This window comes from Rattus norvegicus, chromosome 13 (genome assembly GCF_021556685.1).
Source record: "Rattus norvegicus strain SHRSP/BbbUtx chromosome 13, alternate assembly SHRSP_T2T, whole genome shotgun sequence".
Lineage (NCBI taxonomy): Eukaryota > Metazoa > Chordata > Mammalia > Rodentia > Muridae > Rattus > Rattus norvegicus.
This window is the reverse complement of record NC_141546.1, coordinates 69,976,120-70,002,293: the sequence shown is the minus strand read 5'-3', so window position 1 is coordinate 70,002,293 and position 26,174 is coordinate 69,976,120. Positions and strand designations below refer to the sequence as shown.

At 52.9% G+C, this 26,174-nt stretch overlaps 1 protein-coding gene across 9 annotated transcripts in view; it reads left to right on the top strand.

The window, feature by feature from the left end:
* The window catches only part of Kiaa1614 (KIAA1614 homolog), a 32,393-nt gene extending 6,219 nt beyond the window's left edge, over window positions 1–26,174 (top strand). For 3 of the 9 annotated variants that reach the window (XM_087581082.1, NM_001427644.1, XM_087581089.1), the window contains 7 exon segments: window positions 6,598–6,741; window positions 13,022–14,532; window positions 15,856–16,012; window positions 17,746–17,986; window positions 20,562–20,689; window positions 21,343–21,527; window positions 24,935–26,174. In XM_087581082.1, coding sequence (XP_087437208.1) covers window positions 6,598–6,741; window positions 13,022–14,532; window positions 15,856–16,012; window positions 17,746–17,986; window positions 20,562–20,689; window positions 21,343–21,527; window positions 24,935–25,128 — 2,560 coding nt within the window. In that variant the 3' untranslated portion in view covers window positions 25,129–26,174. 9 annotated transcript variants of the gene reach the window in all.

The window sequence follows — 26,174 nt, the reverse complement described above, 5'->3', positions numbered from 1 at the left end:
TGAGATGGACTTAGGGATGCTACAGCTACAGATGCCCAGAGTCTTGGCTTCCCTTGGCTCATGCCCCAGGAGTGCCAGAGAGCACTCAGGTCCTGGGCTCAGAGCCTGTGCTAAGGGGCGGACGACCCGAAGCAGAAGAGTGGTCTGTGCTTGTAGCTGTCTGTCTCAGTGGCTGCCCATCAGTACCTGCCACACTTCGTTCTTTGAGCACTGCAAACTCTCTCGGGGCTTGAAGAGCAAAAGGTGCTGCTTCCCGTTCAGTCAAATTTAGAATCTGAATAAACCGTGCTACAATCACAGAGCCATGACAGCCAGGTTAACCCAAAGGCTCCCAATTGTCACTCTTCTACAAGACGACAGGACAAGTTTGCATTGATAGCAGAACCCAGTGCTTGGGCCTGCTGTATCTGGGCCAGCTTGTTCCAAGGTGACCTTAAGGAGTCAGCCATGGAGGTGAGCCATGAAAAGACTCAGGACCTCAGATCCTACAGGAGACCTTGGTCCCCTACTCTCTAACACGGGTCAGGCTTTTGCTCGGCCCTGTTGGGCTAAGACACTGTGGCCTGTTGAAAGAGGCCACTGCCATTTTCGTCCTCCGGCTATATGCCAGGTGCTGTGAGCAGTGTACATCTCACTTAGTCTGTGGACAGATCTTAGCCATTGTGTTCGCTCTGCTGACAGAGCTCTCTAGGGGAGGCCGGGTAACTTGCCCGGGGCTTGGAGTCAGGACTTGCACTCAGGTCCCAAGGCTTATGCTCTGACTGCTGTGGGACATTGCCTTGAGCCACCCATTTTGTGCCTCCACGGGTCATCCCTTAGATGAGCAACCCCTTGGACTGGGCATCTGGGGCCTTCTACATCCCTGCAGCTTGATCTGCTCTCTGCTGTGAGGGAAGAGACATTCGAGCCGGCTTGCGTGTGTCTGTGCTTTCACACGGAATCACCCCGCTTTGCTCTCATGGCTCTGCCCGCTGGCCCCTACTGCCACCAATGCTCACTGGTGTCTTTCTTCTTGAGTTCCTGGAGGCAGGAGCTGTGCCATTTTGGGACAGGTACTCAGAACGTGTCTGGCAGAGGCAGGCAGGAAAGAGCTGACAGAGGGGTCCCCGACAGCTGGAGCCTGTGTGGGCTTGCAGGGGTCTGGATCGGGGCAGAAGGAGCATCCAGATGGGTGAAGGAAGCTGTGGCCATGCTTGGGAGCATCTGAGGTGGGACGTGTGGTAATCGGTGGAGGGTAGCTGCCCGAGGAGAGCCTGGCACTGAGATCTCGTTTGGACGCAGAGGCATCCAACGGTCTCCTTCCTGCTCCAGTTGCCTCCTCCTACACAAAAGGTAGTTTTAGCTCCTGGTTACGTGGGTTTGTGTGAGTCCTGTGGGCTAGGTGCATCGAGGAGCCTAGGAAGAGGGTTTGGAGGCCATCTTGAGTCACTGGCCATTTTTTGGTATTTTTTGGACCCAGAGTGTCAGGGATTTCGTTATGAGAAGCTTTCTAGCAAAACTTGGGGATGGGTATTTTGGGGTCACAGAGGTCACTGAGGAGTGCCCAGGGCAAGATGTCACTGGAGCGGTTGTGCCCCATGCTGCTGGCTTACCCACCATCTCACCACTGCCCTTATCCTGCATCAGCCATGCAGATACAGAGACACAAAGAAAGATGCTCAAAGGAAAAAAGCAAAAAACCCGGCAAAGCAACACATCAAGCCTTTAAGTACTTAACCACTTCCATGGTGTCCAGGATTCTGTTCCCTGGGTTGACCCCACACAAAGCCAGTGCTTCGGAAGGTTCAAGTGCTCTGTATGTGTGTCGAGCTTGCCATTGCACTCACACTCACTCCACACAGCGAATCCTTCCTGGCTCAGCCCTGCCTGACCTGGGAGGAGCTCACAGAAGTTAACATCTTCAAGGTGGGAGGGAGCTAAGCTGAGCTCAAGGAAAGTCCCTTCTGGGAGTGTCTCAGACATCTGCTATGCCAGCTATCCCTGTGCCCCATACTGAGCCCCTGCCATGCTGACCTGGTCGTGTCCTGGGCCTCAGTGAGGAATGTATCTTCATTCTTTGGGAACGTGGCACAAAGCTGGTCTGCCCTCTCTGGAAGGATACATTACTGGTGTTAAGTTCTGACCTGCCAATGGCCTTTTCTTAGGAGCCCTTTCTTCCTCCTCTGTGTAGAGAAGGGCATTGGCTTTCCTCTGCTCCCTGCCAGCATCTTCCTGCCCCCTGTGCTGTGGGAGTCACCTTTTCCACAGAGCCCATCAAAGGCTTTTGCAGGTCTGGAGCAAACCCAGTAAGCCCTCTCAAGCTCCCCCCGACTTCACTTCTATCCATGGCTTCTCCTTGCCAGCCGCAGTGTAGCCTCACTGGCAGATGACCTTAGTTCATGTGCAGGGATCCCCGACCCAGAGCGAAGGGGTGGGAGTAACACTAGGACTAATAATAGACACAACAGTAATGCGGGCTAACATTTGTGGATTTTACTGTCTTTGGAGGGACTATTTCTAACAGCTGAGCCCTTGTTAGCGTTTGAAGAAACTGAGACTTACCCCTGAGGGCACTCACCAGATGACACTTGTGGGCAGGGATAGTCCAGGGGTGAGGATTCCTGGAGCACACTGCAAACCCCTTCTTTAGGTTTCATTCTGTGGGTGGCCTATGGACTGAAGAAGGGTGTGCCTTCACAAACCCTCGATCTACAGCCAGTTCAGACCCACTCTTCCTCCACACTTCTCAGGGCAGCAGTAGTAATGTCTGTCCTTGACTGTCAAAGCGACCCCTTTTGCATGCTGCCTACTTTCCCTTCCCTGCCTGCAGCCCAGAGCTTGTCAGGTCTGTCTCCAGTCCTTTTCCTTGATCCGTTTACCTGAGATGAAGGGGTTATCACTGTAATCCAGGATTATGTAGCTGCAGAGAAAGATCCCTCCCCACTTGGTTTCCTTGGCTGTGAGAGAGATTGGAATCTCCTAACCTGCCTAGCTGGAGGGGTGCTAAAGTCATCGTTAAACTTGTCCCCACTCCAAGAACCTGGGCAAGAACAGAGGGCAGAGGTCACAGGCTCCCTCAGTCCTCAGGATGCAGGTGGTGTGAGGGTTAGAGGCAAGGGCCTAACACACCGGTGGATCTCTAGCTTCCCCCCAATAAGTAGTTCTTTTGGTGGTCACTCCATAAGAGCCAGTCTTGTCATTCAAATGGCCCCTAGGTGGCAACTCCAAGCCCCCCACCGCCCCACCATAGCCTGCCTGGTCCAAGACCCAGACTCACAGGAGAGCAATGTGAGCCATCTCTCTCCTGAAGGCTCGTGCTTACAGGTGGGAAACTGCTAGCCTGGAGGAAAAGTATTTGGTTGCCTTATTCCTACATCCTGTCCCAGCAGTAATGGGCTACTGAAATTCAGGCTTTAAGATGCTGATAAATACTGTTCACTTATAGGTGATATTACCTGTGCCTGGCTTTATACTACCTGGTTTTGCCAGGAAATTTCCAAAGGACTTTAAAGAACTGGATTGTGGGACATATTGGGGAAAATGGGGCACTAAAGGCCTCAGTAAGCAGGATACAGAAGGATCATGGGAATTGAAAGCACGTGCAAAGAAAAATAAAGATCTGGGCTGGTGGTGAATAAAGATGCCAACAAAGTCAACAGCTTGGCAGAAGACGCACAGGCAGGGTTTAGCACCCCAGGACTTCCGACATCAGGGAAAGAAGGTGAAGGGAGGAGGAAGCCCCCATGGGTCAGATGACAGACAACATGACACTTGTGTCAAGCACTCATCTGTGATTGAGCAAGGATTCTGGATGGTGTTTTCTTCTCCACTGGAAGACACAGGAAACTCTACCATTCAGCTCCTCCAAGGCTTCAGGCATCTGCATGGAAGGCACAGCAAGAGGAGAGACAGTGTCAGCACATCCACTGCTCCACCATTTCTCATTAGGAAAACAAAAGGCCTCCCAGGAATTCTGAGACCTGCAAAGAAGGAGGTAGAAACAGCTTTTGAATGACTCAAAAGCGTTTTTAAAAAAATCTGTTGAGTGAGTTCTCATTTGAAGTCATAGAACACTCACTTCCTAGTTTGAAAATTGTGTTTGAGGAGCAAATTAAACATCCAAACTTCCCAAAATCTTCCTAAAAATGTATCTTAAGGAAGCCAAATAGGTCCAAATGATGGCTGTTCTACTGTATAGAAGACTGTTGACTAAGAATATGGAAAGCAAGAGAATCAGAAAAGCCCACATTCTGTAAATCCTATTAAATTAGCAATTTAGTTTAAAAAAAAAAAAAGAAGAACTGGATTGTGGGTTTCAGTTCATGATAAGAAAGGTTGTCCCTCAGGCCCTTCTTTCTCTCTTTAGTCCAGGGTCAGATTGGGGTCTTCCTCAGGGAGAGTTTGAACCTATCTTTCTAGAGTGGTGGGCAACCCTTGGCGTGGTGTTAGGAGGTGGGCGATCGCAGGAGCAGACTTGGCATCCCATAGTGCTGCCAGCTTGTTTCACTGAGGCGGTGGGGAGAGGGAGAGAGGGAGGGAGGGAGGGAGGGAGACAGAGAGAGACAGAGACTGGGAGGGGGGGTACACCCTTCTCAAGCTGATAGGGCCACCGTCTCCAGGGTGCACAGTGACGGCGGGGTCCTTGCTTTGCTGACCTTGGCTGCAGTCTGTGAAGGTGGCTGCCACTCTCCTCCCTGCTTGGCAAGTTGCAGTATAGATGCCTCCAGGCAGCCAGAAAGCCTGCCTTTCTAATCAGTGGAGAGAAACTAGCTTTGTCTGCCAGACTAAAGCAGGGCAGTTGATGAAGGGGGGAGGGTGGTGGACAGCTGTTCCTAAAAGGAAACGGCGAGGCTAGAAATGGCTTAGAAAGCTGGGGGCAAGGCTGATCTCGGCGGCAGCATCTGGCCAGCTGCCGAGGGGCCCTCCTGCCTGCCCACCAGGCCTTGTGACAAATGCCCTCCGACAGTCGCAGAAGCACAGCTGTCACCGGAAGGCTGTGAGCATGTCGGCTGGAAGCCAGAGGCCCACTGCTGCAGGGGCACCTCTGTGCATGGTGACCTCATTATCTCTGCTGTTGGAACTGGAGCCCTCGGGAGCACAGCTGCGGTTTGGGGAGCTGCTTTCTCTGGAAGCCATGTCAGGGAAGCCTCTCTTGCCAATGGAGGCCTCGTGGGGCAGCAGGCCTGCAGAAGTGCTTTTGCATCACTGTGGTGAAGCCCTCCTTCCGAAGGCCCGCCTGGCCCTGCCAGAGCTCATGGCACAGACGGTGCCTTTATCTAGCAGCCTTTCCCCCTCTGGCCCACAGCAATGTTCAAAACACAGGACAAAAACACAAAAAAAAACCCACATCATCTGCTCAGAGCCAGTTTAAGGATGTCCCAAGGAGTCTGGAGGCTTTGTCCACTCCTGTCCTAAGAGTCCCTGGGACCTTTTGAGATCAGGGTGTGGCGTAAGGAGGGATTTGGGGGTATACCAGGAGTGAGATCTACGCCCTCCTAAGCCTTTGGCTAAGTTCTCTTTCTGGGGACCCTCCCTATAGGCAGAATCAAGCACATGTGGATGCTGGAGTTACATCAAAGCCTGTCTGACCTCAGCCACAGACATCCTTGCCCACCCCGGCACCCATGGAGGGAGAGAACAGGACATGGAATATAGGGTTAGGAGCGGATGGGGTTGGCTGTCGTCTGCATCACTGCCCAGCTCTCAAATGTGTCCACATTCCCCTCCAGTCCTGACACTCTCATCTGTCAGGCTCAGGGAACACCTGGCCCTGTCCAGCCTGGCGGTGAAGAGGGACTCTGTGGAGAAAGCCATCTTGTCATGGGGACATGTGGGCTGTCCTTACTCCTGGAACTCGGGTGTCACGTCTGGGATACAGCTTTGGAAAGAGGCTGTTGTCATTTCTGCAGCTGTGCGCTGACCAGGGAGGCAATGCATCTGGTTAGTGGGTCAGCACCAGAGGACCCTTGTTATTATGAAAGTCGAGCCATATGTTGGCTTGGTTTGAGTCCAGCTTAATTTCTCTCTGCCCTGACTCTGTGAGGCCCGAGTCGACTCCTCCCGACAAGTCTGGATTGAGACCATGACAAGAAAACACCAGGATTTATAAAACGTTATCCCCCAAAGGACCAAGACTATAACAGGCGGTGCCTTGGCCCCGTGGCTAAGATGGGAGCCGGGGACAGTGCTGTGTGGGCTCCAGTGGGTGCTTGTGTAGGTGTTGTGAGACAGAAGGAGACAGGGAGGCCATGCATGGAAAGACCATCTGTCTGGGCACAGGCCCAGATGCATAACCTCGGGACCTTCTCCTTCCCTCTTCCTCAAAGCTCCTGCTTCTGCTCGGGGAGCAAAAATAGAATAATCAGACCACCATGCCCGTTTTCCAGCCCCTGAGCAGAGGTCCAAGGTCAGGTTGCTCCTCTCTGAGCTCAGGGTGTTTCCCAGCCTCGGGGTGGGGTGAGTGGGGGGAGAGGAAACCTTGTGCATGAGTAAGAAGGGAAAGGCTGTGTGTAGAAAGCTTTTCCTGGCAGAGCTCGGCTTGACACCATTAAAGCCTCCTAAGCTGCATTATTTTCTCCTAATCCCCCACTGTCCATCCTGGCCGGTGCTACCCTGCAGGACCTTTGTTCCCAAGCTGGAACCTGTGCTGAGCGCCAAGCATGAGGAAGCCAAGCATCTGCTCGGCCGTGCCCGCATGAAGGCCAAGACCCAACCTCTCCGAGCCAGCCATGATATTGTGCCCATCATTGCTCAGGGCAGCCGGTGAGTGAGGCTTACGTCAGGCTGACCTGGGAGGGCTTGTGGCAGGGAAGGGTCAGTGGGACAAATAGCTGAAATAAGGCCAGAATGCCTCTGTTCTCTCCTGTGTGTGCGTGTGCGCATGCGTGTGTGTGTGTGTGTGTGTGTGTGTGTGCATGTGCACACGTGTGCACACTTGTGTGTTGAGCATCTGCAGTGTGGTTGTTTAGTCAGTCAGCACCACAGTGGAGTGCCATAGGTTGAGATATAAAGGTAAATAAAATGTGTGACCCGTGCTCTCTGGGACATAGAGATCATAGTCTCCAGGGAGAGCGACAGACCAACACCTAATCAGTTCTGTGTGTTAGCGTGGGGAAGAGGGACGCGTGTGTGCAGAGGTGGCAAATGTGTCACTGCACCTGGAAGGGACAGGTGAGGCTCTGGAGGAGGTAGCTCCCCAGATGGGATTTACGGGAGCTGTAAACATTCACTGGACAGATTCGGGGAGGAAGCTGTGAGAGGAGGCACTGTGCTCCAGAACCCAGGCAGCTTGGAAGAGAGAAATCTATGAGGTAAATCATGAAGGCTAGAGAGCGTCATAGAGGCCGGCTGTGGAGGACCTCCAGATCCACTGAACAACCACTCATAGGTTCCTGCACTGCTTTGGGGCTACCGAGATGGATAAAGAGGGAGTTAACAGATAGAACACGATAGCGTAGCGTGCCTTTCTACGGTGCCCTTCTGGCCGTGAGCAGTGGGATCTGACAGAGAAAGGCTGTGACTATGGTACTCATGGAAGGTTCAAGAAGACAGGCATGGTGACTTCCCAGAGATGCCCACAAGCCAGGGCCAAGCTGGCTCACCAGGCAGCAGACAAACACTGCCCACATTGAGATCTGGCCCTGCCAGTAGTTCATGTGTGCCTTAGGGAGACTTCTGAATTATTAGCGATCATCTTCCAGGGTGAGAGGTTACCTGAGCTGATGTACAAAAGGCCCACTTGGTATATTAAGTGCTGTGGACCCATGGGCTGCCAGCTCCAGGTTCCCAACACCTCATTAATCAGCTTGGAGGGCAGAAGAAGAGGAGGCATTCAGGACAGAGCCCAGAGTTCTGACTTGTATCAGAGTGTTCATGGGCCCCTAGCCAAAGGGTGATGCCTAGGTTCAGGCTCAGGCTTTAGAGGGGAGGGGTCCCAGAGCAGCCATCAGAGATGTTTATTGAGCCGCTGGATACAGGATCATTAGAGGTGAGGCCAGACCTGGAGATGTGAGTCTTATGGTGAATGCATCCTGCTGGAGCTGCAAGGGCGAGTGCATCCAGTGTGGAGAGACCAAGAGAAGAGGCTCGGGATTCTTGGACTAGCACCACATTATATGACTGCCCATGCCACGTGCCTGTCCCCGGCTTCCTGCTTGTTCTTTTTATGGTACCCCTTGAAGAACTGCTTACATGTGGAATTCTCTCTCCCCCCACACAAACGCAGCCATGTCTTGCCAGACCCAAGCAGGCCCACCTCTGCAAAGGGCTTCACAGGTATGGTGGGCGTATTGGGTCTGCTTGACTTCTTCATCACTCTGCCTTAAGGAGGGCTCTTAGTAAAACCGAGTCATGTGCTCTTTGACGGGGGAGGGGGATGCTGGAACTGCTTACTAAAGGCTCAGGACATTCACAGAGCCACCACGACTCCCTTGCAAGTAGAGGCCTCTCTATTCAATGTCACTGTGACTCTTAAGAGAGGAGAACAAGAGACCCCAAATCCTAGTAAGTGTGCCTTTCAGGCTAGTGTTTCCTTTCCACAGTGTGCCTTGTCTCCCTCTAACTAGAGAGGACTCACTGGGATGGCGGCTTCTTTTCCACATATCCAGAGGGAAGTCTTAGACAGCCAAGGTACTCCTGCCCGGTTTTCTATGGAATTAGACTGGAGTGGTGGAGTGGTGAGGCACACATAGACAAGACTCTGCAAAGCAGACTTCCATGTGCTTTGTCCTTTTGGGAACCTCCTTCCCTAATTCATCCCGGCTATTCTTTCACCCCAGGAGCTATTGTGAAGTAGGTTCCCGCTTTCCTGGCTCTGAAAATGCTATAAAAATGCAAGGTGACCTACTTCAGCAGCTGCTGTGTCCAGAAAAGAATTACTATGACTTGGCAGCGCTGGTGAATCCTCAGAGGGTAGAGCTGAAAAATCTGCACCAGATGGCTCGCTGTAGCTGCTTCAAAAGGTTACGCTCCATCAGCTCACCCTGGAGGGCAGGCAGAGTTAACGTGGGGATGCCGTGCAGGCTCCCAGGCCTCAGCTAGAAGCAGAAGGTCCTGCCCCAGCCCCTCCTTACCACTCCTTCCAAAAAACAGCTTGGCACAAGAGGAGGGAGGAGGGGCAGGCAGACCAATCTGTAGACTACTCTCTTCAGCCTAGGACTACCTAGAGGAGCCTGGATCCTGGCCTTTCCCAGGAGGGAGGGGTGGAAACAGATGTGTTGTCCGGAAGCCAATTCAAATAGAAATTGAGCAGCTCCTGGAAGTGTAAGTCATCGCCACCTGGGGAAAAGGCAGACTTAGGTTGGTATTAATCCTGAGAGAGTGTCCTGGGAGGTTTGTCCTGTGTGACCAGAGGCTGTGTGTGGCTGTAGAGTTGGCAACCAGCAAATCAATCGTGTGTCCAGGATAGCACTGTCACTGACATGAGGGAAGGGATTCTCCTCCCAAAGGCCATGCACCTTCAGCACCACAGCGGAGGCTCTGAGCTCAGCTAGAATCCTGTTCTTCCGGGGCTTCCCCTTGAGAAGCAAAGCAGCTCTTGGTGTCACTGCCTTAAGTGCATGTGTCCCGAGGCCTCTCCCCTCCCTGTGCCTGTGTCTGTGTGGCTGCCTAGGGCCTTGGAATCTGAATTATTGCATTGCAGGCTTTCATGATTAGATCTTTATTTTATTCTTATGATGATGATGATGAGGTAGGTTTTGTGGGATTTTGTTTTGTTTCATTCTCACTGTGTGGTCCTAGCTGGCCTGGAACTCACTTCGTAGCTGAGGATGGTCTTGAATTCACAGGCATTTACATCTGTCTCTGCCTGCCAAGGGCTGGAATCAAAGGTGGACACCACCTTGTCCATCAGTGTCTTGCTTATAAGATGGGATCTCACTCTGTAGACTAGGCTCTCTTGTAGTCAGAAAGTCCTCCTGCCTCAACCTCTTGAACGCTAAGATTGGGGATATGTATCAACACACACAGCTATTGTTTTTCCATTTAAAATAAAAAATAATATCTCTCTTTGAAATGAATTCTGAGATGGCTCAGTTCAGCATCTGTGTGTAAACTTAAGGCTAAGGCGGGGGCTCATGGAATACAGACTATTACTGTATCGCCCTGAGAACAGACTTGCCTTTTTTTTTTTAAAGATCTCTTTATTTATCATGTATAAGTACACTGTAGCTGCCTTCAGACACACAGAAGGGAGCATTGGAACCCGTTACAGATGGTTGTGAGCCACCATGTGGTTGCTGGGAATTGAACTCAGGACCTCTGGAAGAGCAGTCAGTGCTCTTAACCGCTGAGCCATCTCTCCAGCCCCAGACTTGCTTTTCTTTACCAGAACTTACAGCCCACTTTGCTCCAGCAAAGCAGGGCATTGGCCCTGGATCCCAGGAGGTGGAAGGGGTGGTTCTGAGCCGGGTGCAGATTCTTCAGTGAGCTATGCTGTGCTGTAGAGACCTGACTGCCCAGCTTACCCCGCCTGCATGCTGGGGTTACCACTTCTGTGGTGGGATAGCACGTGTTTGCTGTAGTTCTTCCAACACTAACATCTGACTCTGTGACAGACGGAAAGTGGGTGGCACAGGTGCTCAGAGTGGGGACACATCATCAGGGGGTATTTATTCTGAGTTCTCCAGAGAAGCACAGCCAATAGGCTGTGTCTGTATATGAGGAGGCTTGCTTTTAGAATTGGCTCCCAGACTTGTAGAATCCTGGTAATCCCAAACCTGCAGGACAGGCCAGCAGTTCGATGCCAAAGTCAGCTTGCAGGCAAAATCCCTTCTTGCTCCAGAGAGGTCAGAGGTCAGCCTTGGTTTACCTCAGGCCCTCAACTGCCAGATGAGGCCTACCACATGACAGAAGGTAATCGGCTTCATTCAAAATCTGTCAGGTTAAACGTTAATTTTGCCAAAAAAAAAAAAAAAGTCCTCTGTGGTAACAGCTAGAACAATGTTTGACCAAGTATCTAGGTGCTGGAGCCTACCAAGTTGGCCTTAGATCAGCCATTGTGTTTCCAGCCATGGAGATGCTGCCTGTAGTCGGTACAATCTGAGAACTTCTCAGAGATCTCCACCCAGGTTCAGCCAAGCTCTTGACTTACTCTGTAGAAAAGGATTTTAGGATAAGCCTTTGCGAAGCAAAGTGGAGCTTATTAAAGGAAGGAGGGCACGTGCTCAGAGAGACAGGTTTGAGTGTGCCATTGAGAGAGGCACGTATTTAAGTGTCCCATCAGTAGTTAGGCATGTGGCTTTTGTGGCCATTGAAGTTACAAAGGACAGGAGCCAGAGCTGGAGAGGAAACAGGGAAGCAGCAGAGGCCTTGAATGTTTAGCCCAAAGGCTGTCACCGTGCCCTGTTTGTGGGTGTTGTGACACTGGCTGTACTGCATGAGGAACAAAGTCAGGAGATTTGGGGGAAACAGGATAAGGGGCCACTGCACTTAAGTCAGTCCCAAAGACTTAGTCCATGGGTCAGTGGGGAAAGCTCCAGAGAGAAAAGGAAGTGTGGGCCTTGGGTCTGGGCCCATTTACATAACTCTGTTACCTGGCTGTTGGGGTCCTGAGATAGGACTTGTGGGCAGCTGAGCAGGATGTGACCACCAGCTAGTGTTTTCCAGATCCAAAGCTAAAAGAGGTACACAAGATTCCCCAGCACAGCAATCTGAAGGCAGATGTGGGTGTGTGAGGTAGGACTAGAGCAGGAACTCTGCAGTTGTCCTAGGAGAGGCACCAGGGTCTGCAGTCCATCCCAGCAAGGCCCGAGGGATCCTGAGTGGGAATCTCCTATCAGGGATGCTCCAAGTCTCAGACTTCCAGGCACACAGAATAGCCATGGAGGCCTCTTCCTACAAGGGTTTTGACCTTAAAACTGTTCCTCATGGTTCACAGGGGGTTGGTCAGGACTCCCCTTGGATACCAGAGCCCATGAATGGTCAAGCTGTTGACATAAAAGAGTGTTGCTTTTGCACCTCAATTAGCCACATCCTTCTGTGCACCTTAAACATCCCTAGGTTACCCACACCCCTCAATGTGATACAAGTGCTTCGTACTGGTAGCTACTTCGTAGTATTTAGGGCCTCTCTTCTATTTTGTACTGTTCAGTGTTTCTCAACCTGTGGGGCTTTAACCCTTTTGGGGTTGAATTACTTTCACAGGGGTCACCTATTAGATGTCCTGCATATTGGATATTTACATTACTATTCATAACAGTAGCAAAATTACAGTTATAAAGTAGCAATAAAATAATTTTGTGGTAGGGGCCACCACACCATGAGGAACTGTACTAAAGGGTCGCAGTATTAGGAAGGTTGAGAACTACTGCTTTTAAGGGGTAACAAAGAGAATAAGGTCCCTACATGTTCTGTACAGATACACAGATACAGGGTTTTATTTTCAAATATTTTTATTATGTGATTGGTCAAATCTGCTGACTGTACATGTTTATGCAACCCATCACAGCCCAGTCAGCTACTTCCTCACCTCACACCCCCTCATACACACACACACACACACACACACACACACACATACACACATGCGCGCACGCACACCACACACACATACACACCACACACACATACACACCACACACACACATACACACCACACACATGCACACACACATACACACACATGTGCACACACACATACACATACGTGCACGCACACACACACATACACACCACACACACACACACACACACATGCGCACACAGCACATATACATATCTTTCTTCTGCACAGTTCCTAGTTTAGTAGCTTTTCTTGTTAACTCATGCTGGGCCCCAGCAGCAGAGTGTGAGTTAAAAATAAAGAAAGCTGTCTCAGTTTTGTTGAGCAGTGTGTCCTAGGATGTTTTGAGATGTTCTCATCTTGCAGGACTTGGGGCTTGTCCCATGTCTTCCCAAGAGGCTGACTCGGGGTAAACTTGTGGATGTCAGTACCACTGAGCACAGTGTGCCCCAGAGTGGTGAGGCCCGGGCCAGAACACATCCAGGGCAGTGCTGCTTCCTCTCCACCTTCCTGCATGTGACTTCTCTCCTGTCTCTTCACTAGAAATGGCCAGAGAAGCCCAGCCCCGGATGTGAGGACCACCTCTGCCTCCAGAGAAAGCCTCCAGAATGGGAACTTGAACGACCCCTCCAGTGTAGAGTCCAGCAATGGGCAGTGGCCCAAACAAGGAATGCCCCTGTCTCATGTCCGTTTTGAAGATGAGTCTGCCCGCGAGGCTGAATTCCGGTACCTGGACCGGCTTCAGCAGCGCCAGCGTCAAGTGTTAAGCGCAGTGCTACACGCTGTGGACCAAGGACCTCTACGCTCCAAACCGGACCTGACCAACTACGTCAACCGCAGCGTGGGAAATGTCTCATTTCACAGGGCTGTGGGCTGCCTGGACCACAGTAACGTCCCTGCACCACCACCTACATGGGACAATGAGAGGAAGTGTCCAACCTGTGGCAGCTGCCTCAAGGACCATTGCCCTGCTGAGGGGAGAGCAGCCTCTGACCTGAGGGTCCTCCGGAGTCTCCAGGCTGCCTATGAGGCCGAGGTAGTACTGCTGGGTCCCTGTAATTCCCATGGCTTGAGCTCCCCATTCCCAGGGCTCCACACAGAATGGATCCGGGAAACACACATCACAGACACTGTTGCCACACACCCTGAGGAGGACTCTGCCCCGGACAGCACCCACAGTTCAGACAGCCAGACAGACAATAAGGATGCCAAGACCTCTCAGCCCAGCAGGGCAGGTGAGCAGATCCACGCCAGCAGCCCACGGGTGTGGCAGCATGGGTCTAGGCCCCAGGGAGGTCCCAGGTGGTCCAGAAAGGAGACGGTGCTGCCCTGTGGACTTCAGGCCTGGTCTCACCTGCCCAAGCTTGATGTGGTTGTAGGGGAGGTACCAGAAGCCAGGGGACCCATACCTCAGGGGACTTTGTTTCTAAAGGAAGATGCTGTGCCTAAAGCTGCCGTGGAACCTAAGAGTCCTTGGTCCCAGGGGCAGCTTGGACTACAGTTAGGAAGTCACTGGGCCCACCCCGAGGACTGCAGGACTCCATGCAGGACAGCTTATGCTGTGCCATTTTCCAAGAAGCATGGGTCCTCAGGATCAGGCCAACCAGATCAAGTTCCTGAAAGCCATGAGCCTCTGGAAACTCTCTGCACTTCACCCCACCAACAGAGCCATGAAGAGCCCTCTGCACCCCTCCCAGCTTTGCAGCCAACTTTGCCCCTCCCCCCTGATGTGCCAACCCCTCCTTCTTCAAGGAAATCCCTCTGCCCCATGCCTCCAAGGAGGTCAGTCCAGACTGGAAATCACAGGCAGGAGCACCAGGTGGATAGCCCCCTGCCTCTGTCCCCTCCAAGAACTGTGATTCTCACCCCACCCCAAACCCAACCCTACAGCCCCCAGGTCAAGCATCCACTGCTGGACCTGTCCAACAACAGCTACAACAGCAGTGTCCCTCTAGGACTGCAGGGACCCTCAGGAGCAGCTGTCCACAGGGGTAGATCTGTCAAGGACCAATGTTATCAGGAGCCTGGGCTGCCTCTGGAGAGCAATGGAGATGGTAAGGATTGCTGTCACTCACTCTCCCTCCTAATCACCTCAGATAAGGCCCATACCCTCCACCCCCCACTCCCCAGCACCTATGGGTCCCTCAGAGCAGCAGCAGGCGTGCAGGAGGTAGGGGAGCATGGAACTCTGAGGTACGCAGGGAAGCTCCAGTCCACAGCTAGAGGCTGGGCTGTGTGGGAATTTGACTCTGTAAACTGAGAGGAACTGTTGTTTAGAAGGGTAATTACCCGACAATCACCGGCCTCTCCCACCATCTCTCTTCTATGCCCTGCATTGCTCCGTTCACTGTTGATCAGGCTCCTGGGACAAGCTTGTACCTGCCCTGGGCACTGTGGGGTATGCATAAAATTACTCCAGCGGTCCCTGCCCTTAATGCTGTCTGTGGGATGCGGTGACCAGCAGGGGGAGTGCTACAGCAAGGTGCTGCTCGGAGCCCCGCTCGGCCCTGGCTGCCTGACCTGCAGGTAGATCCTGAGGCTGCCAAGGCCCCTTGTCCTTGGGAGGAGGAGTCATGCCGTGGGCAGATTCTGTGTTTGCAGACCCAGGCTCTGATCCCCACCGCTGTGATCCCAGCGGACAGCAGTGAAGTCGCTGAGGCAAAGCCCCTCTCCCCTAGGTGTTCTGCCTCCACACCGTGCCCAGCTGTGGCTCCCTCTCATGTGGGTTCCAGGCTGGCGGCTGGCGTGAACCCAGCCACTTCCTGCAGACCCTCTGAGACACAGTGGGCTTTCTGGAAACCCTGGGTCTGCACCTCCTTGAGAATTTAGTGAGGGTTCTCTTAGTGACAGGACCCCTGGGTGAACACTTCCTCTCTCCACACTCATCTAGACAGGGAGGGTTAAGGTGCACCCTGTCCCATGGCCACAAGGGCAAGGCTATGAAGGGCTCAGTCTTCCTCCGTATCACCCAGTGCATAAAATGGTCCTAAAATGGAAGCTATGGTAGAAGCCGAGACAATTCTAGATTTTTCCCCAGTTCTTGACTGTGTCCCTTGGCATAGAATGGACATCTCACAAGTAACTTCCCGCTGAACAAATACTTATTAGGTGCTCTGCTGGGTGGTGGGGGAGGGGGAACAGTGGTCCATAACCCACCCTTGTCCTCAGAGTTTCCAGTTTAGAAGATACTGCTCCAGGGTGGGCCCTGGCTACCTTCACTGAGTGCTTCCTGGGGCATTTACTGTTTCTGCTCCTATCTATGGCTCCCTCCTCTCCCCATTGTCTCCTGCCCCTCAGGCTGAGAAACAGGCCTTTCCCCTCCCGCCCCCCACTGTGACCCGTGGGGGTGTAGCAGGGTGGCACTGTGACTGTTGCAGGAACGCTCCAGGACTCTCTCCAATTAGCAGATGTCGCCACTGTCAATCCTACAGCTATCACCCTCTCCCTCACCTCAGAGGAGCCTGAGCGCAGCCAGGAGCTGGGAGGAGGTCCACAGAGGATGGACTGTAGCTCTGGAGGCCACATGCCCAGTGGGTGAGTGGCAGGAGCAAGCCCTGATTACATAGGGCATGCTGGACGGGGGTGTACCACCTGCAGCAGTTGCATCACTGACCTTCCTCTTCCAAGTTCTGAAGGGTCCCTAGACCACATCCTGGTACCCTAAACCACCCTTCCTAGTGTGTGTGTGTGTGTGTGTGTGTGTGTGTGTGTGTGTGTTGTTGTTGTTGTTGTTGTTGTTGTTGATATATGTTCATGGGGAGCGGGTCCAGTATCTGGGGACACATAGGTGTAAGTATGTATACAGACCAGATGTTAACATTAGGACCTTACTACATTGCTCTGCACCTTGTGTTTGAACGCCAGATCCACTTGTCTCTGTCCCAGACGGGGGTTATAGACATGCTCCGCCATGGCTTGGCTTTTAAATGGGTACTGGGGCTCTGAACTCAGGTCTTCAGGTGTACATGCCAGGCACTTCCTACTCCCCACCCCACCTTTTCCATTCCTCTTATCTGATGGACCTCACTGAGGCACTGAGGAATCTGCCCACCCTTGAGCCCCAGCTACTATTGATATGGCCGAGAACCACAGCCCTCCAGGTGCTCCGAGGATGCAAACGGATCCCATTCTATGCATCAGCTGGGGCCTAACTATCTGAGGCCTTGCCTTAGGACCTCCTTGGACCAAGTTCAAAGTTTAGGTAAACCTGGCCCTTGTAAGGGCTTCCCCAGCTCCAGATTGTACCCTGCGACCACATGGCACACACAGACATGGGTGGATGGTTGCCAGAATGCCAGGTCCGTCTGGCCAGTTTCTCCTGGACATCTCTCCCAAGTATCTAGCTGTCCCCTCAATAAAAACTCCATAGTTGCTTTTCCCATACCCCCTTCCCAGCAGCCATGCTGCTGTCCCCACAGCTTAGACCCTGAATCCGCCTCCTCCTGCTTTTACCCCATTACCCACCAGTAGTCCTCTCCAGCCCCCAGCCTCTCTCTCTACCTCTGGTCTAAGCTGCCTCACTTCTTAGGTGCACGAGGGAATATTTTCTTTAAAACCCAATTACATGGTATCATTGTCCCACTTAAAGCCCCACAGTAGTCTCCCCTCTCCTTCATTTCCGAGGCTGACAGTGCTTGGTTGGTGTGGTGGGACTTGCCTGCCCGCCTGGCCTCACAGCACCTCATCCTGCTTTGCTCGATACCTGGCTGCTGTCATTGCTGTCATATCAAACCTGAGTCTGCCCAGACAGAGGCCGCCGCTGTCCCGTGTACCTGCATTTCTCACTTCAGGCTTAATGGCCTGATCCTTTCCAGTCGTTGACCCTTGGTATAAAGATGGTTTCCTGCCAAAGAGATCTTCCCTGGAAACTATTAAAAACAAGAACCTAGTCACACCCTGCTTTACCCCACACATCACTGCGAATGGCTTCTCTTCTTCATGTGGTCTGTTGTTAAGCTTCTATGAAGGAGAGGAGTGAATGAATTATGACAGCCCATGGCCGGGGCTAACCTGGATGATTCTCCCCACGCCTGCGTGCTATGACAGGGGCTATCCCAGACTGTTCTTCCCAAAGCTACTTTCACAGAGCACCTGGCAGAGTCTGCGTGGCTCTCCCTGCTACAGCCTGATTGTTAGGTCCTCCCTGAGGGAGGTACTGGTCCATTTGGGGCTTGTGGAACCCTAGGATTCAGGATGCCGGCAGCTCTTGCCTTGCTTGAAGCTTTCTCCAACCACCTCATGCCCTCCCTCTCCTCCTTGTGTTTCAGAGCATCTCTTGAGGCCAGTGCAGGGCATAAGCCACCCTCAGTTGCTCATTCTGAAGGGAACAAGAAAAGGAGGGGTAGTATTACCTCCACCCTGGGGCTCAAAAAGCTTCTCTCAGCCCTGGGCCACACGCCCCGGCCCAGACTTGGCACATCCAGAAGCTTCAGTGTGGAACAGCTGCAGCCCTCAGCACTGGCTCCGCAGACCAGCGCGGTGAAAAGAGCCCCATCATTACAGCATCTGGTGAGTCCTGGGGCCCTGGACGATAGGGTGTGGCCCCAGTGGTGCGGTCTTACGGAATGAAGGGGAGGCACGTCCAGGTCACAGCAGTGGGGAGCCCCTAGTGTCCTCACAATTGGCTCACAGGGCTTGTGCTTACCGTATATGAGTTCCCCCTAGTTCTGTTTTCCCACCCACCACCTACTGTCCTCTCTCTCTCTCCCTTAAATTTGCCTGTTTCCTGCAGAGCTCATGCCCTGGTCATTCTTTACTCTACTCCTTGGCCACAGTGACTCTTAAGTCCAAATGCGCTTTCTTTTTTCTCTTTGTTTCCTGTTTCCTTCCTTCTTTCCTCCTTCCCTTCCTTTCTTTCTGATTTATTTTCTCTGTGTGTTTTGCCTTCATATATGTCTGTGCATCTTGTGCTGCCTGGTACCCACAGAAGCCAGAAGAGGGCATCAGATCCCCCCAGGACTGGATTATGAACAGTTATGAGCTATTGTGTGGGTACTGGGTATTGAACCTGGGTCCTCTGGAAGAGCAGGCAGTGCTCTTAACTGCCCAGCCATCTTTCCAACCCCAACAATTACGATCTCTAATGTCACAGCAAGCCTTGACTGGCCTCTTTGTTCTGGTCTTTCTCCGGGTGGCCTCCATAGTGGGTTTTCTGAGGATGCACAAACCTGGTCATTTATCATGGTCAGAACAGAGTTGAGACCACCAGTGTTGTGAGGGGACCTGCCATCTGCTGCTTTTACCTCTCCTCAGTCTCCCAGAACACTCTCGGCCTCTGTTGAATAGACCCCTTTGCCCTTCTGCAGTCAGATCACATAGTCTGACTGAATCTGCACCTGACTGCCTCTACTGTCTCTGCCTGATGACATCTATCAGTTCCTTCCTTGGTATTCAAGGTGTGCCTCCTTTAGAAGTCACCACAGCCCTCAGGCTGAGGGGCTTCTGCTGTTTGCCTTCTCACACAGTGCTTCATTCCTCCACACCTCTCTCCCCTCACTGGAATATGATGTCTCTGCCCCCAGGACTGTCTCAGTACCTAGTGGACCCAGTTCAGGTTCAGTGAACACAAGGCACTAAACATCTCTCCTTCTGCATGCCAGGCCTAGCAAATCACCTCAGCACACTCTCCTCTACCAGGCTTCCACAAGCCTGCTCCATGCTCGGAGCTACTCTGTTCTCTACTCCCTCCTAATGCTGCGACCCTTTAATACAGTTCCTCATTTTGTGTCCACTCCCAACCATAAAATTATTTTTGTTGCTACTTTGTAACTAATTTTGCTAGTGTTACAAATCACAGTGTAACTGTCAGTGTGAAAATATGCAGGATATCTGATATGCGACCCCTGTGAAAAGGTTGTTCAACCCTCAGAGGGGCCTCCACCCTCAGGGTGAGAGCTGCTAGTCTAAGGCATTGGAATCTTTCATTTCAAAGGCCGAGGAGGGGAGAGAACGCAGGGTGAATGGCAGTCCATGGACTGATTTCACTCAGGGCAGTGTCTAGGAGTGGAAGTCCTGTGTGGTGAGTGTCAGCTGACTGGAGAAGCGAGGGTGGGCTGGGAATGAAGACAGCACAGCATGACCTCGTGCCTCTGGGAACTCCCGTTAGACCTCTCAGGTGTGGAGCTGTGAGCTGTGGCCTTTGCATTTCTTATCACAGGAGTTTCTCCATAAGCCCCTCAAGGCAAACGACAATGTCTCCTGGGTCTCCAAGGTCTTGCTGTAGTTTAAGCTGAGTGGCTGAAGGCAGAGAGCAGCCTGGTTAAAAAAGGCTAAAACATGCAGGAAGGATGGCACAGAAACTTGCAAAAACTGGGGAAAAATCAAGCTAAGAGAAAAACCAGTCTCTCCCAGAAGCACAAATGCCTGAGCCTTCACCCCTAACCAGCACATACAACACCTTCTCCCGTGTCTCATGCTCCCTCCCATGTCCCATGCCTCCTCCCATGTCCCATGCTTTCTCCTGTGTCCCCATGCCTCCTCCCGTGTCCCCATGCCTTTTCCTGTATCCCATGCCTTCTCTGGTGCTGTCTTTCTTTTGCCTGGGCACCTGTCCTGTTTTTTTCAGCTAGTGAGCTCTAGCTTCCAGCCTCTCTCTGGGCCAGCTCCTCCTCTGTCCGCATACCTTCCGGGTCAAAGCCTCTCTGCTCCCAGTTATAAGCTCCTGGCGCTATCCCGGAGCTATCACGTTACCTAGCTCACCCTATTCCCAGCTGAAAGCATTCTGCTCTAGGGTGTGTCTTAAGTGTGCTACCAGAGAGCCACGTGCCCAGCCCCTCCCCTTTGGACAGGATCTCCTTGTGTCTCTCTGGCTGGTCTTAAGCTCCTGAGCCTCCAGCGGAGGCTTCTGAGTGCTAGTTAAGTTTGCATTGTAAGATAAGCACAAGCTTAGTGATGAATGCTTTGGATGCCTGTGCAGTCCCATCTCCATGAGCAGGACCTGCTGACTCTTGCTAGGCACCCGGGTGTGCTCACCAAAGCTGGCACCAAACAGTGTTTTCTTAGAGTGACCTCGGGTTTATGGTTCCCAGCAAATCCCCTTCCCAGGCTTTTCTTCTCACCTGTAATATTGGGCCTTCCCCACTAGGTGTCACCCTCCCATCAGCATCGGAGAACAACTTCCTTCCAGAACCTCCATTCTCTGCTAGGTGGCAAGGGAGACCGGTCTAGCCTTTACCTGGTAGAAGGGTCAGGGGACAGCAGTGCACCCAGCAGGTAAGCGTGGCACAAGTGACCCAAAGAATAAACTTGGAGTGGTACCATAGCCCTGAGCCCGTTTGTCTCTTTAAGAGGAAGTGAAGCAGAGTAGCTGAGTCTTGCCCTCCACAAATCTCTAATATGGAGAGACAAAGTGACACAGACATCTCAGAATGACACCTCTGTGCCCTTGCCATGTGCGGTGAGCACCGAGAGGCACAGGTTTGCTGGAAGGTGGTGCTGGCAGCCTTGAAGCCTCTCTCCTTTGTCCGATGACATCCTGAAGTCAGTGTTCAGAGTTTAAACACAGCCAAAGATTTGACATCAGGCCCTCTTGGCTATCTGCTTTTACTCAGGGCTTCATGGAAGGACTTTGTGGGGGAAGGGCTCCTGAAAACATTGTATCAAAATACAGCTTTCTTCAGGTTCTCAGAGGTCTCTTTCTAAGATGTTAGAGACCACCGTCCTTGCTTCAAGTCTCTCTGGCCTGAGGAGCCACCAGCAGGTGTGGGAACTGCCTGTCTCCATCCCAGGGAGCTCATTTTGCTGGCTGAGGTCAGAGAAACCAGCTTCTAGTGTCAGGCTCCTATATCAGAGATGTGGGTCACCTTAGGGACAAGAAAAACTGTTGTTACCTAACCCCATCGTGACTGTCTTTGGTCTCCTTGTAGGCCAGCCAAGGCCTTTCCCCGTCGTGCCCTCAGTGTAGAAGATGTGGGTGCCCCCAGCCTGGCTCGTACTGTGGGCAGAGTGGTGGAGGTGTTCCCAGATGGCACAAGCCAGCTGCAGCTGCAGCGACCCCCAGAGGGCACCTTTGGTTTCTGTGTGGCCTATGGCAGTGGCCGGCGAGACTCAGGTATGCTGTGGGGATCCTCAGCAAAGTACCTGGGGTGTGGTCAAGTTCCTTCTAGGCAATGGGGAAAAGCTCCCCTTGTCCTTCCAGAAGTTCTTCCTGGGTGCCAGGTCCCAGGAGCCGCCCCTGCTGAGGGGGTGGAGCTGGCAGATTTGACTCCAATGTCCCCCAGCCGCCCTGTGACATCTTGAGATCAGCGCCTTCAAGGCTGTTCCAGAGGGGCAGAGGAAAACTGTCTGTGCATGCCAGTTCTCTGCTTTTGCTTTGATGTGGTTGATGTATTCCAACCGTCCGGTCCTCCAGCTGGTGTGTCTGGGCTTGTGGAGTGGGCCTGCCTGTCTGCAGTCCTGTCCACAGTCCTCCCTCCCCAGCTCCTGGAGGCTTTGTTCACATGGACGGTGGCTCCAGGTGCCTGGCTCGGTTGCCCACTGTAAGATAATTCAATAGCAATATTGGTGAGTTCTGACTACTTCTTGGCCCCTCTACATCCAGGAATCCTTCATGGCAACCTGACCTGCCCAGGCTAAGCCCATGGTCCTGAATGTGTTTGGGTACAAGAACCCCTGAAAGCTATCCCCAGGGTAGGCTTAGCTTCGGGGAGACTGGGCAGAGGAGGGAGGGATGACTTGAGAAGAGAAGCCCAGGAGCCTGTGCTGCTGTGCCCTGCCGAGGGGAGGTAGTCCTTCCTGCTCGACTGTCTCCTAGGCCAAGGCTGTCTAACTGTGAAAGCCCTCCTGCTGCCGCTTCTGCAGCACAGCGTGTGTGCTAGCCCCTGCCCTGTTGTTCACCACTCAGCTTCTGTCAGTGAATGTGCCAGGTGCCTGCTTGTAAGGCTCGTGGATGCCGGGGTCACAGCGCAGCAGACCTCACAAGTGTGCACTCCAGCAAGGGTGCCAGGCCAGAACTACATGTTTGTTTCATATGTTTTCTATCACAGGCGCGGCATAGTGAAAGGCACCCAAAAGCAGAGATTAATAAAACAGGCATGGCCGGAACTGGGTAGACAGGCTTGAGATGACACTCGAGTGGAGGCAGGACAGAAGAAGGGGGGAGCCATGTGGGGTCAGGAGATGAGAGTCGAGGAGAGGGGCAACCAAGTGTGAAGGTCCTAAAGGGCCATGGTCCTTGCCATTAGGGAAACCAGGTTGGCTGGGAGCTGAGCTCAGAGAGGCTGCAGGCTGCAGGCTGTCCTGTCCTAAGAGACCTGGAGTTTTCTCACCGAGTGGGAGAGGATCCACCTTCATCTACTGGAAGAGATTTTAGAACAGACAGGTGCTAGCTAGCTGTGCTGAGAATACACAACGGGACAGGAAAGGGCACTGACCTGATGTCTAGAGTCCAGGAGACAGAGCAAATGGCAGATGGCATGAGGGTCGCCATGGAGATGGTGGGGGGGGGAGCCTATAATTTGACTGCATTGCAGTTAGTGGGACCTGAACTTTCTGGGAGAGTTGGGAGGGAGACAGAAAGAGGGGGGAGGGAGGGAGGGAGGGAGGGAGGGAGGGAGGGAGGGAGGGAGGGAGGGAGGAAACATGTGTGGTTGGGAATGGTGTGGGCCTCCCCAGTCTGGACCTAGGGAGAGTCAGATGTCAGTGCAAACAGGGAACTGACATTTAGGAAGCCAGACTGAGTGCCATCCAGGCTGACTAGGTGGTGCGCCGCTCTTGCTGCTGTATTTGGCCACCATATGTCACACAGGGGTCTCACGCTAGGCAGTGTGGTGGCTGCTGGCACTCTACCTCAGGCCTTCCTCTACCTGCTTAGGCCAGTTCCCTGTGCCTCGGAGGAGAGGAGCCGTGGTCTGGGGCTGCCCTGGCCCCTTGCTAAGCTGAGTCAGGAATGTGGCACGTATCTCATCTGACACCACACCCACGAAAACAGCAGGCCCTGCCTTCTGCTTCTAACCAGCTACCACATAGGCGTCTAACATCCTTAACAAAGGCTGTCTCCAGCAGACCATGTGCCAGAGTTGCCTCCCAGTCACGATTTCAGCTGGGAAGCCTACCCAGGTCTCCCTAAAATGGCTGCAGTGACGTCAGTGTCTGGTCTGGGTGGCTACACTCTTTTGGGTTTTGTCATTCCTCCCCACCTGCCTCTCCTGCTGCATACCAAACACTCCTGTGGGTTCCCATGGGAGGTAGGGGTGGCTCTGCTCTCCCTGCCACCAGCCTGTAGACCCAGCAGGTTAGCTGTTCAAGCAGCACGAAAGGAGACCAAGGACAGGGCGGGATCTCACTGGGAAAGCCTTCTGCCAAAGAACTGTAAGCACTTGGTTATTTGGAGACGGGGCCTCAATGGAAAGGCTCCAAAAGGGACAGCCACACTTCAGACAAATGGGTCAAATAGCCACAGACCTTTAGTAAAGGACTTGTAGACTCCATATTCAGAGGCTGGCTTCTCTGGGACCCAGGGCTACAATGAAGGGGGAGCCTCTGGGTCCATAAGGCAAGGTACCACCTCCCACAGTCCACGATGCTGCAAGCCAGAGATGGACGCACCAGAACAGACATCCTGCCAGTGCCAAGCACCTGACTAGGGAAAGGCCTGGGAGAAGGTATCATGTGGACAGCCACTATGTGAAGGGGTCAGGACTGCTCACCTGTCCCCAGACCCCACTGTGTTGTCAGCTGCTGGAGAGCCACTCGCAAAGGCTGTCCCCCTCTGTCCTTAGCGGCTGGCTGTGCTCGCACAGAGAGAATGGTAGTGGGCTCCAGCTTTCCCCAGAGGAACCTCCCATATATGCTGTCAGCTCAGGGCAGCTGACGGAGAACCCCAGAGATGCCCAGCTCTCAGGTGGACACTGCTGTGGCAGCAGTGGCTGGAGACCTGCCTTGTCAGCCCAAGCCCCCATGGCCTCTCCTACAACACGGCTTTCTTGGGAGCCAGCCACGAGTCCCTGACAGGTTTGATCATTTTACAACCCAAGAAATGATCATGCTGGCCAGGGTGAGCCTCTTGGAGTGGTAGAGCGAAGGGTGCAAGAAACAGGCAAGTACATTGTAGATGTGGGCATCTATTTTCCATGGACTTTGGCCACATGCCACCAAAGCCCAAGTGAGGAACTGAGTGACCCTGAGGCCAGGGACTCTGGACCAGATTTGGTCTCTTCATACTCCAGTGACGTGTCCCCTGCCTTGGCCTTTGGGCCTGGGTCACTTGAGCAGCACAGTGCACACTGCTATCCGAAAAGCTGCTATCAGAAAAGGGTAAGATTAGTTCCTTCGTACTAAACAGAAGATGGATAACGTCTTCAAGCATCATTTGCATGGGTTTTGCTGTTTTGAAAGAGGCCACAGAGAAATGAGGTTAAGTGTGGGGTAGGGGATTACAGGGGACACATGATATCAGTTGTAAGGGGCATGTCACTGTTTTCTGCATGATTTCTCATCCCGCCTCCCTTTCCTTTACAGGGCTGTATGTGCAGGACATGGCTGACCTGGATACGGCCAAGCTGTACTCAGGGCTCCTTGGGGTAGGGGATGAGATCCTGGAGATGAACGGGGCCAAGGTTGCTGGGCTGGGCTTGGCTCACATCAACGAGCTGCTGGTGCGTGTGGAGAGCTTGTCGATTCGTGTCTTGAGACAACGGCCTGTCCCCCAGTGACCCAGAAGTACTGCTGTTCTTGCTGATGCTCCTTCAGGACCCCTGACCCACACACACAGTAGGAGGGGCTAGAAACGTGCCACCCAGAGATACCATGAATGTAAAATGCAGTTCACAGATCAGCCTCTGTCTGGGTGTGGCAGAAGCTGTTCTGATGGGCCACCTGTAGGAAGAGGTACCTGTGCCCATTCAGGATACTAATTTATACAGGTCTGGGGACAGGGAATACTGGTTTCTTCCTTCACAGAAGTTGCCATGTTCCTTTGTTGGAGCTAGAGAGGACAGCAACTGACTAATCCTTGAGTTGGCCCTTGAAAGCTGGCCCTTGAGAGCCAGCTTCAGCTTTTGGCCACACTCGCTGAAAAGGCTCCCCAGCCCCCAGCACACCAGACACAGCGTGGCCACATTGGCTTTGCGCCCCATCTCTTTCAGCCGTAGCTTGCTTGGTTCCCATATGACACTTTGCTTCTGATCCAGAAAGGGCTCAGTGTCTTGGCACAGCCTGACAACCAGGAGCACACATTCCTAACTGTGTGTTCTGTGAAGTATGACCTGTCAGGAGCTCTGTGCCCCTTCTGGGTATGCGAACTTCTGAAAGAATCTGGGAGCCAGAGTATTAAGAATTACTAGGAATTTTTACGACCAACACAAAGTTGAAAAATGAAACTATTGCCATTTGCAGCAAGTATGGCCATGGTACGAAGGATGTGGGGGGTCAGCCCAGCCCACTCTTTGCCTCCACCCCTGCCTAGTTGTGGCCTGGCCTGGGCGGGCCTTGGTCTTTGTTCTCTTGTCCAGCTTGGAGACAGGGCTGCAGCTGGTGTCTGGCTGTCCCCCAGCTGCAGGGTTTCTATCCAGACCTCCCTGGTGGCAGCTGTGGGTGGGCAGCAGGTAGGGAGGCTGTGAGCGGGGGGTGGGGGGTGGCCATCCCACCTAGGCATAGGGCAGTCTGCTCAGCTCAGACGCTGCTCAAGGGTTCAGGACTCTAGATGCCTGGACAGGTGTCAGTCTTAAATTATTAAAAAGCCAAAGCTGCTTCCACTGGA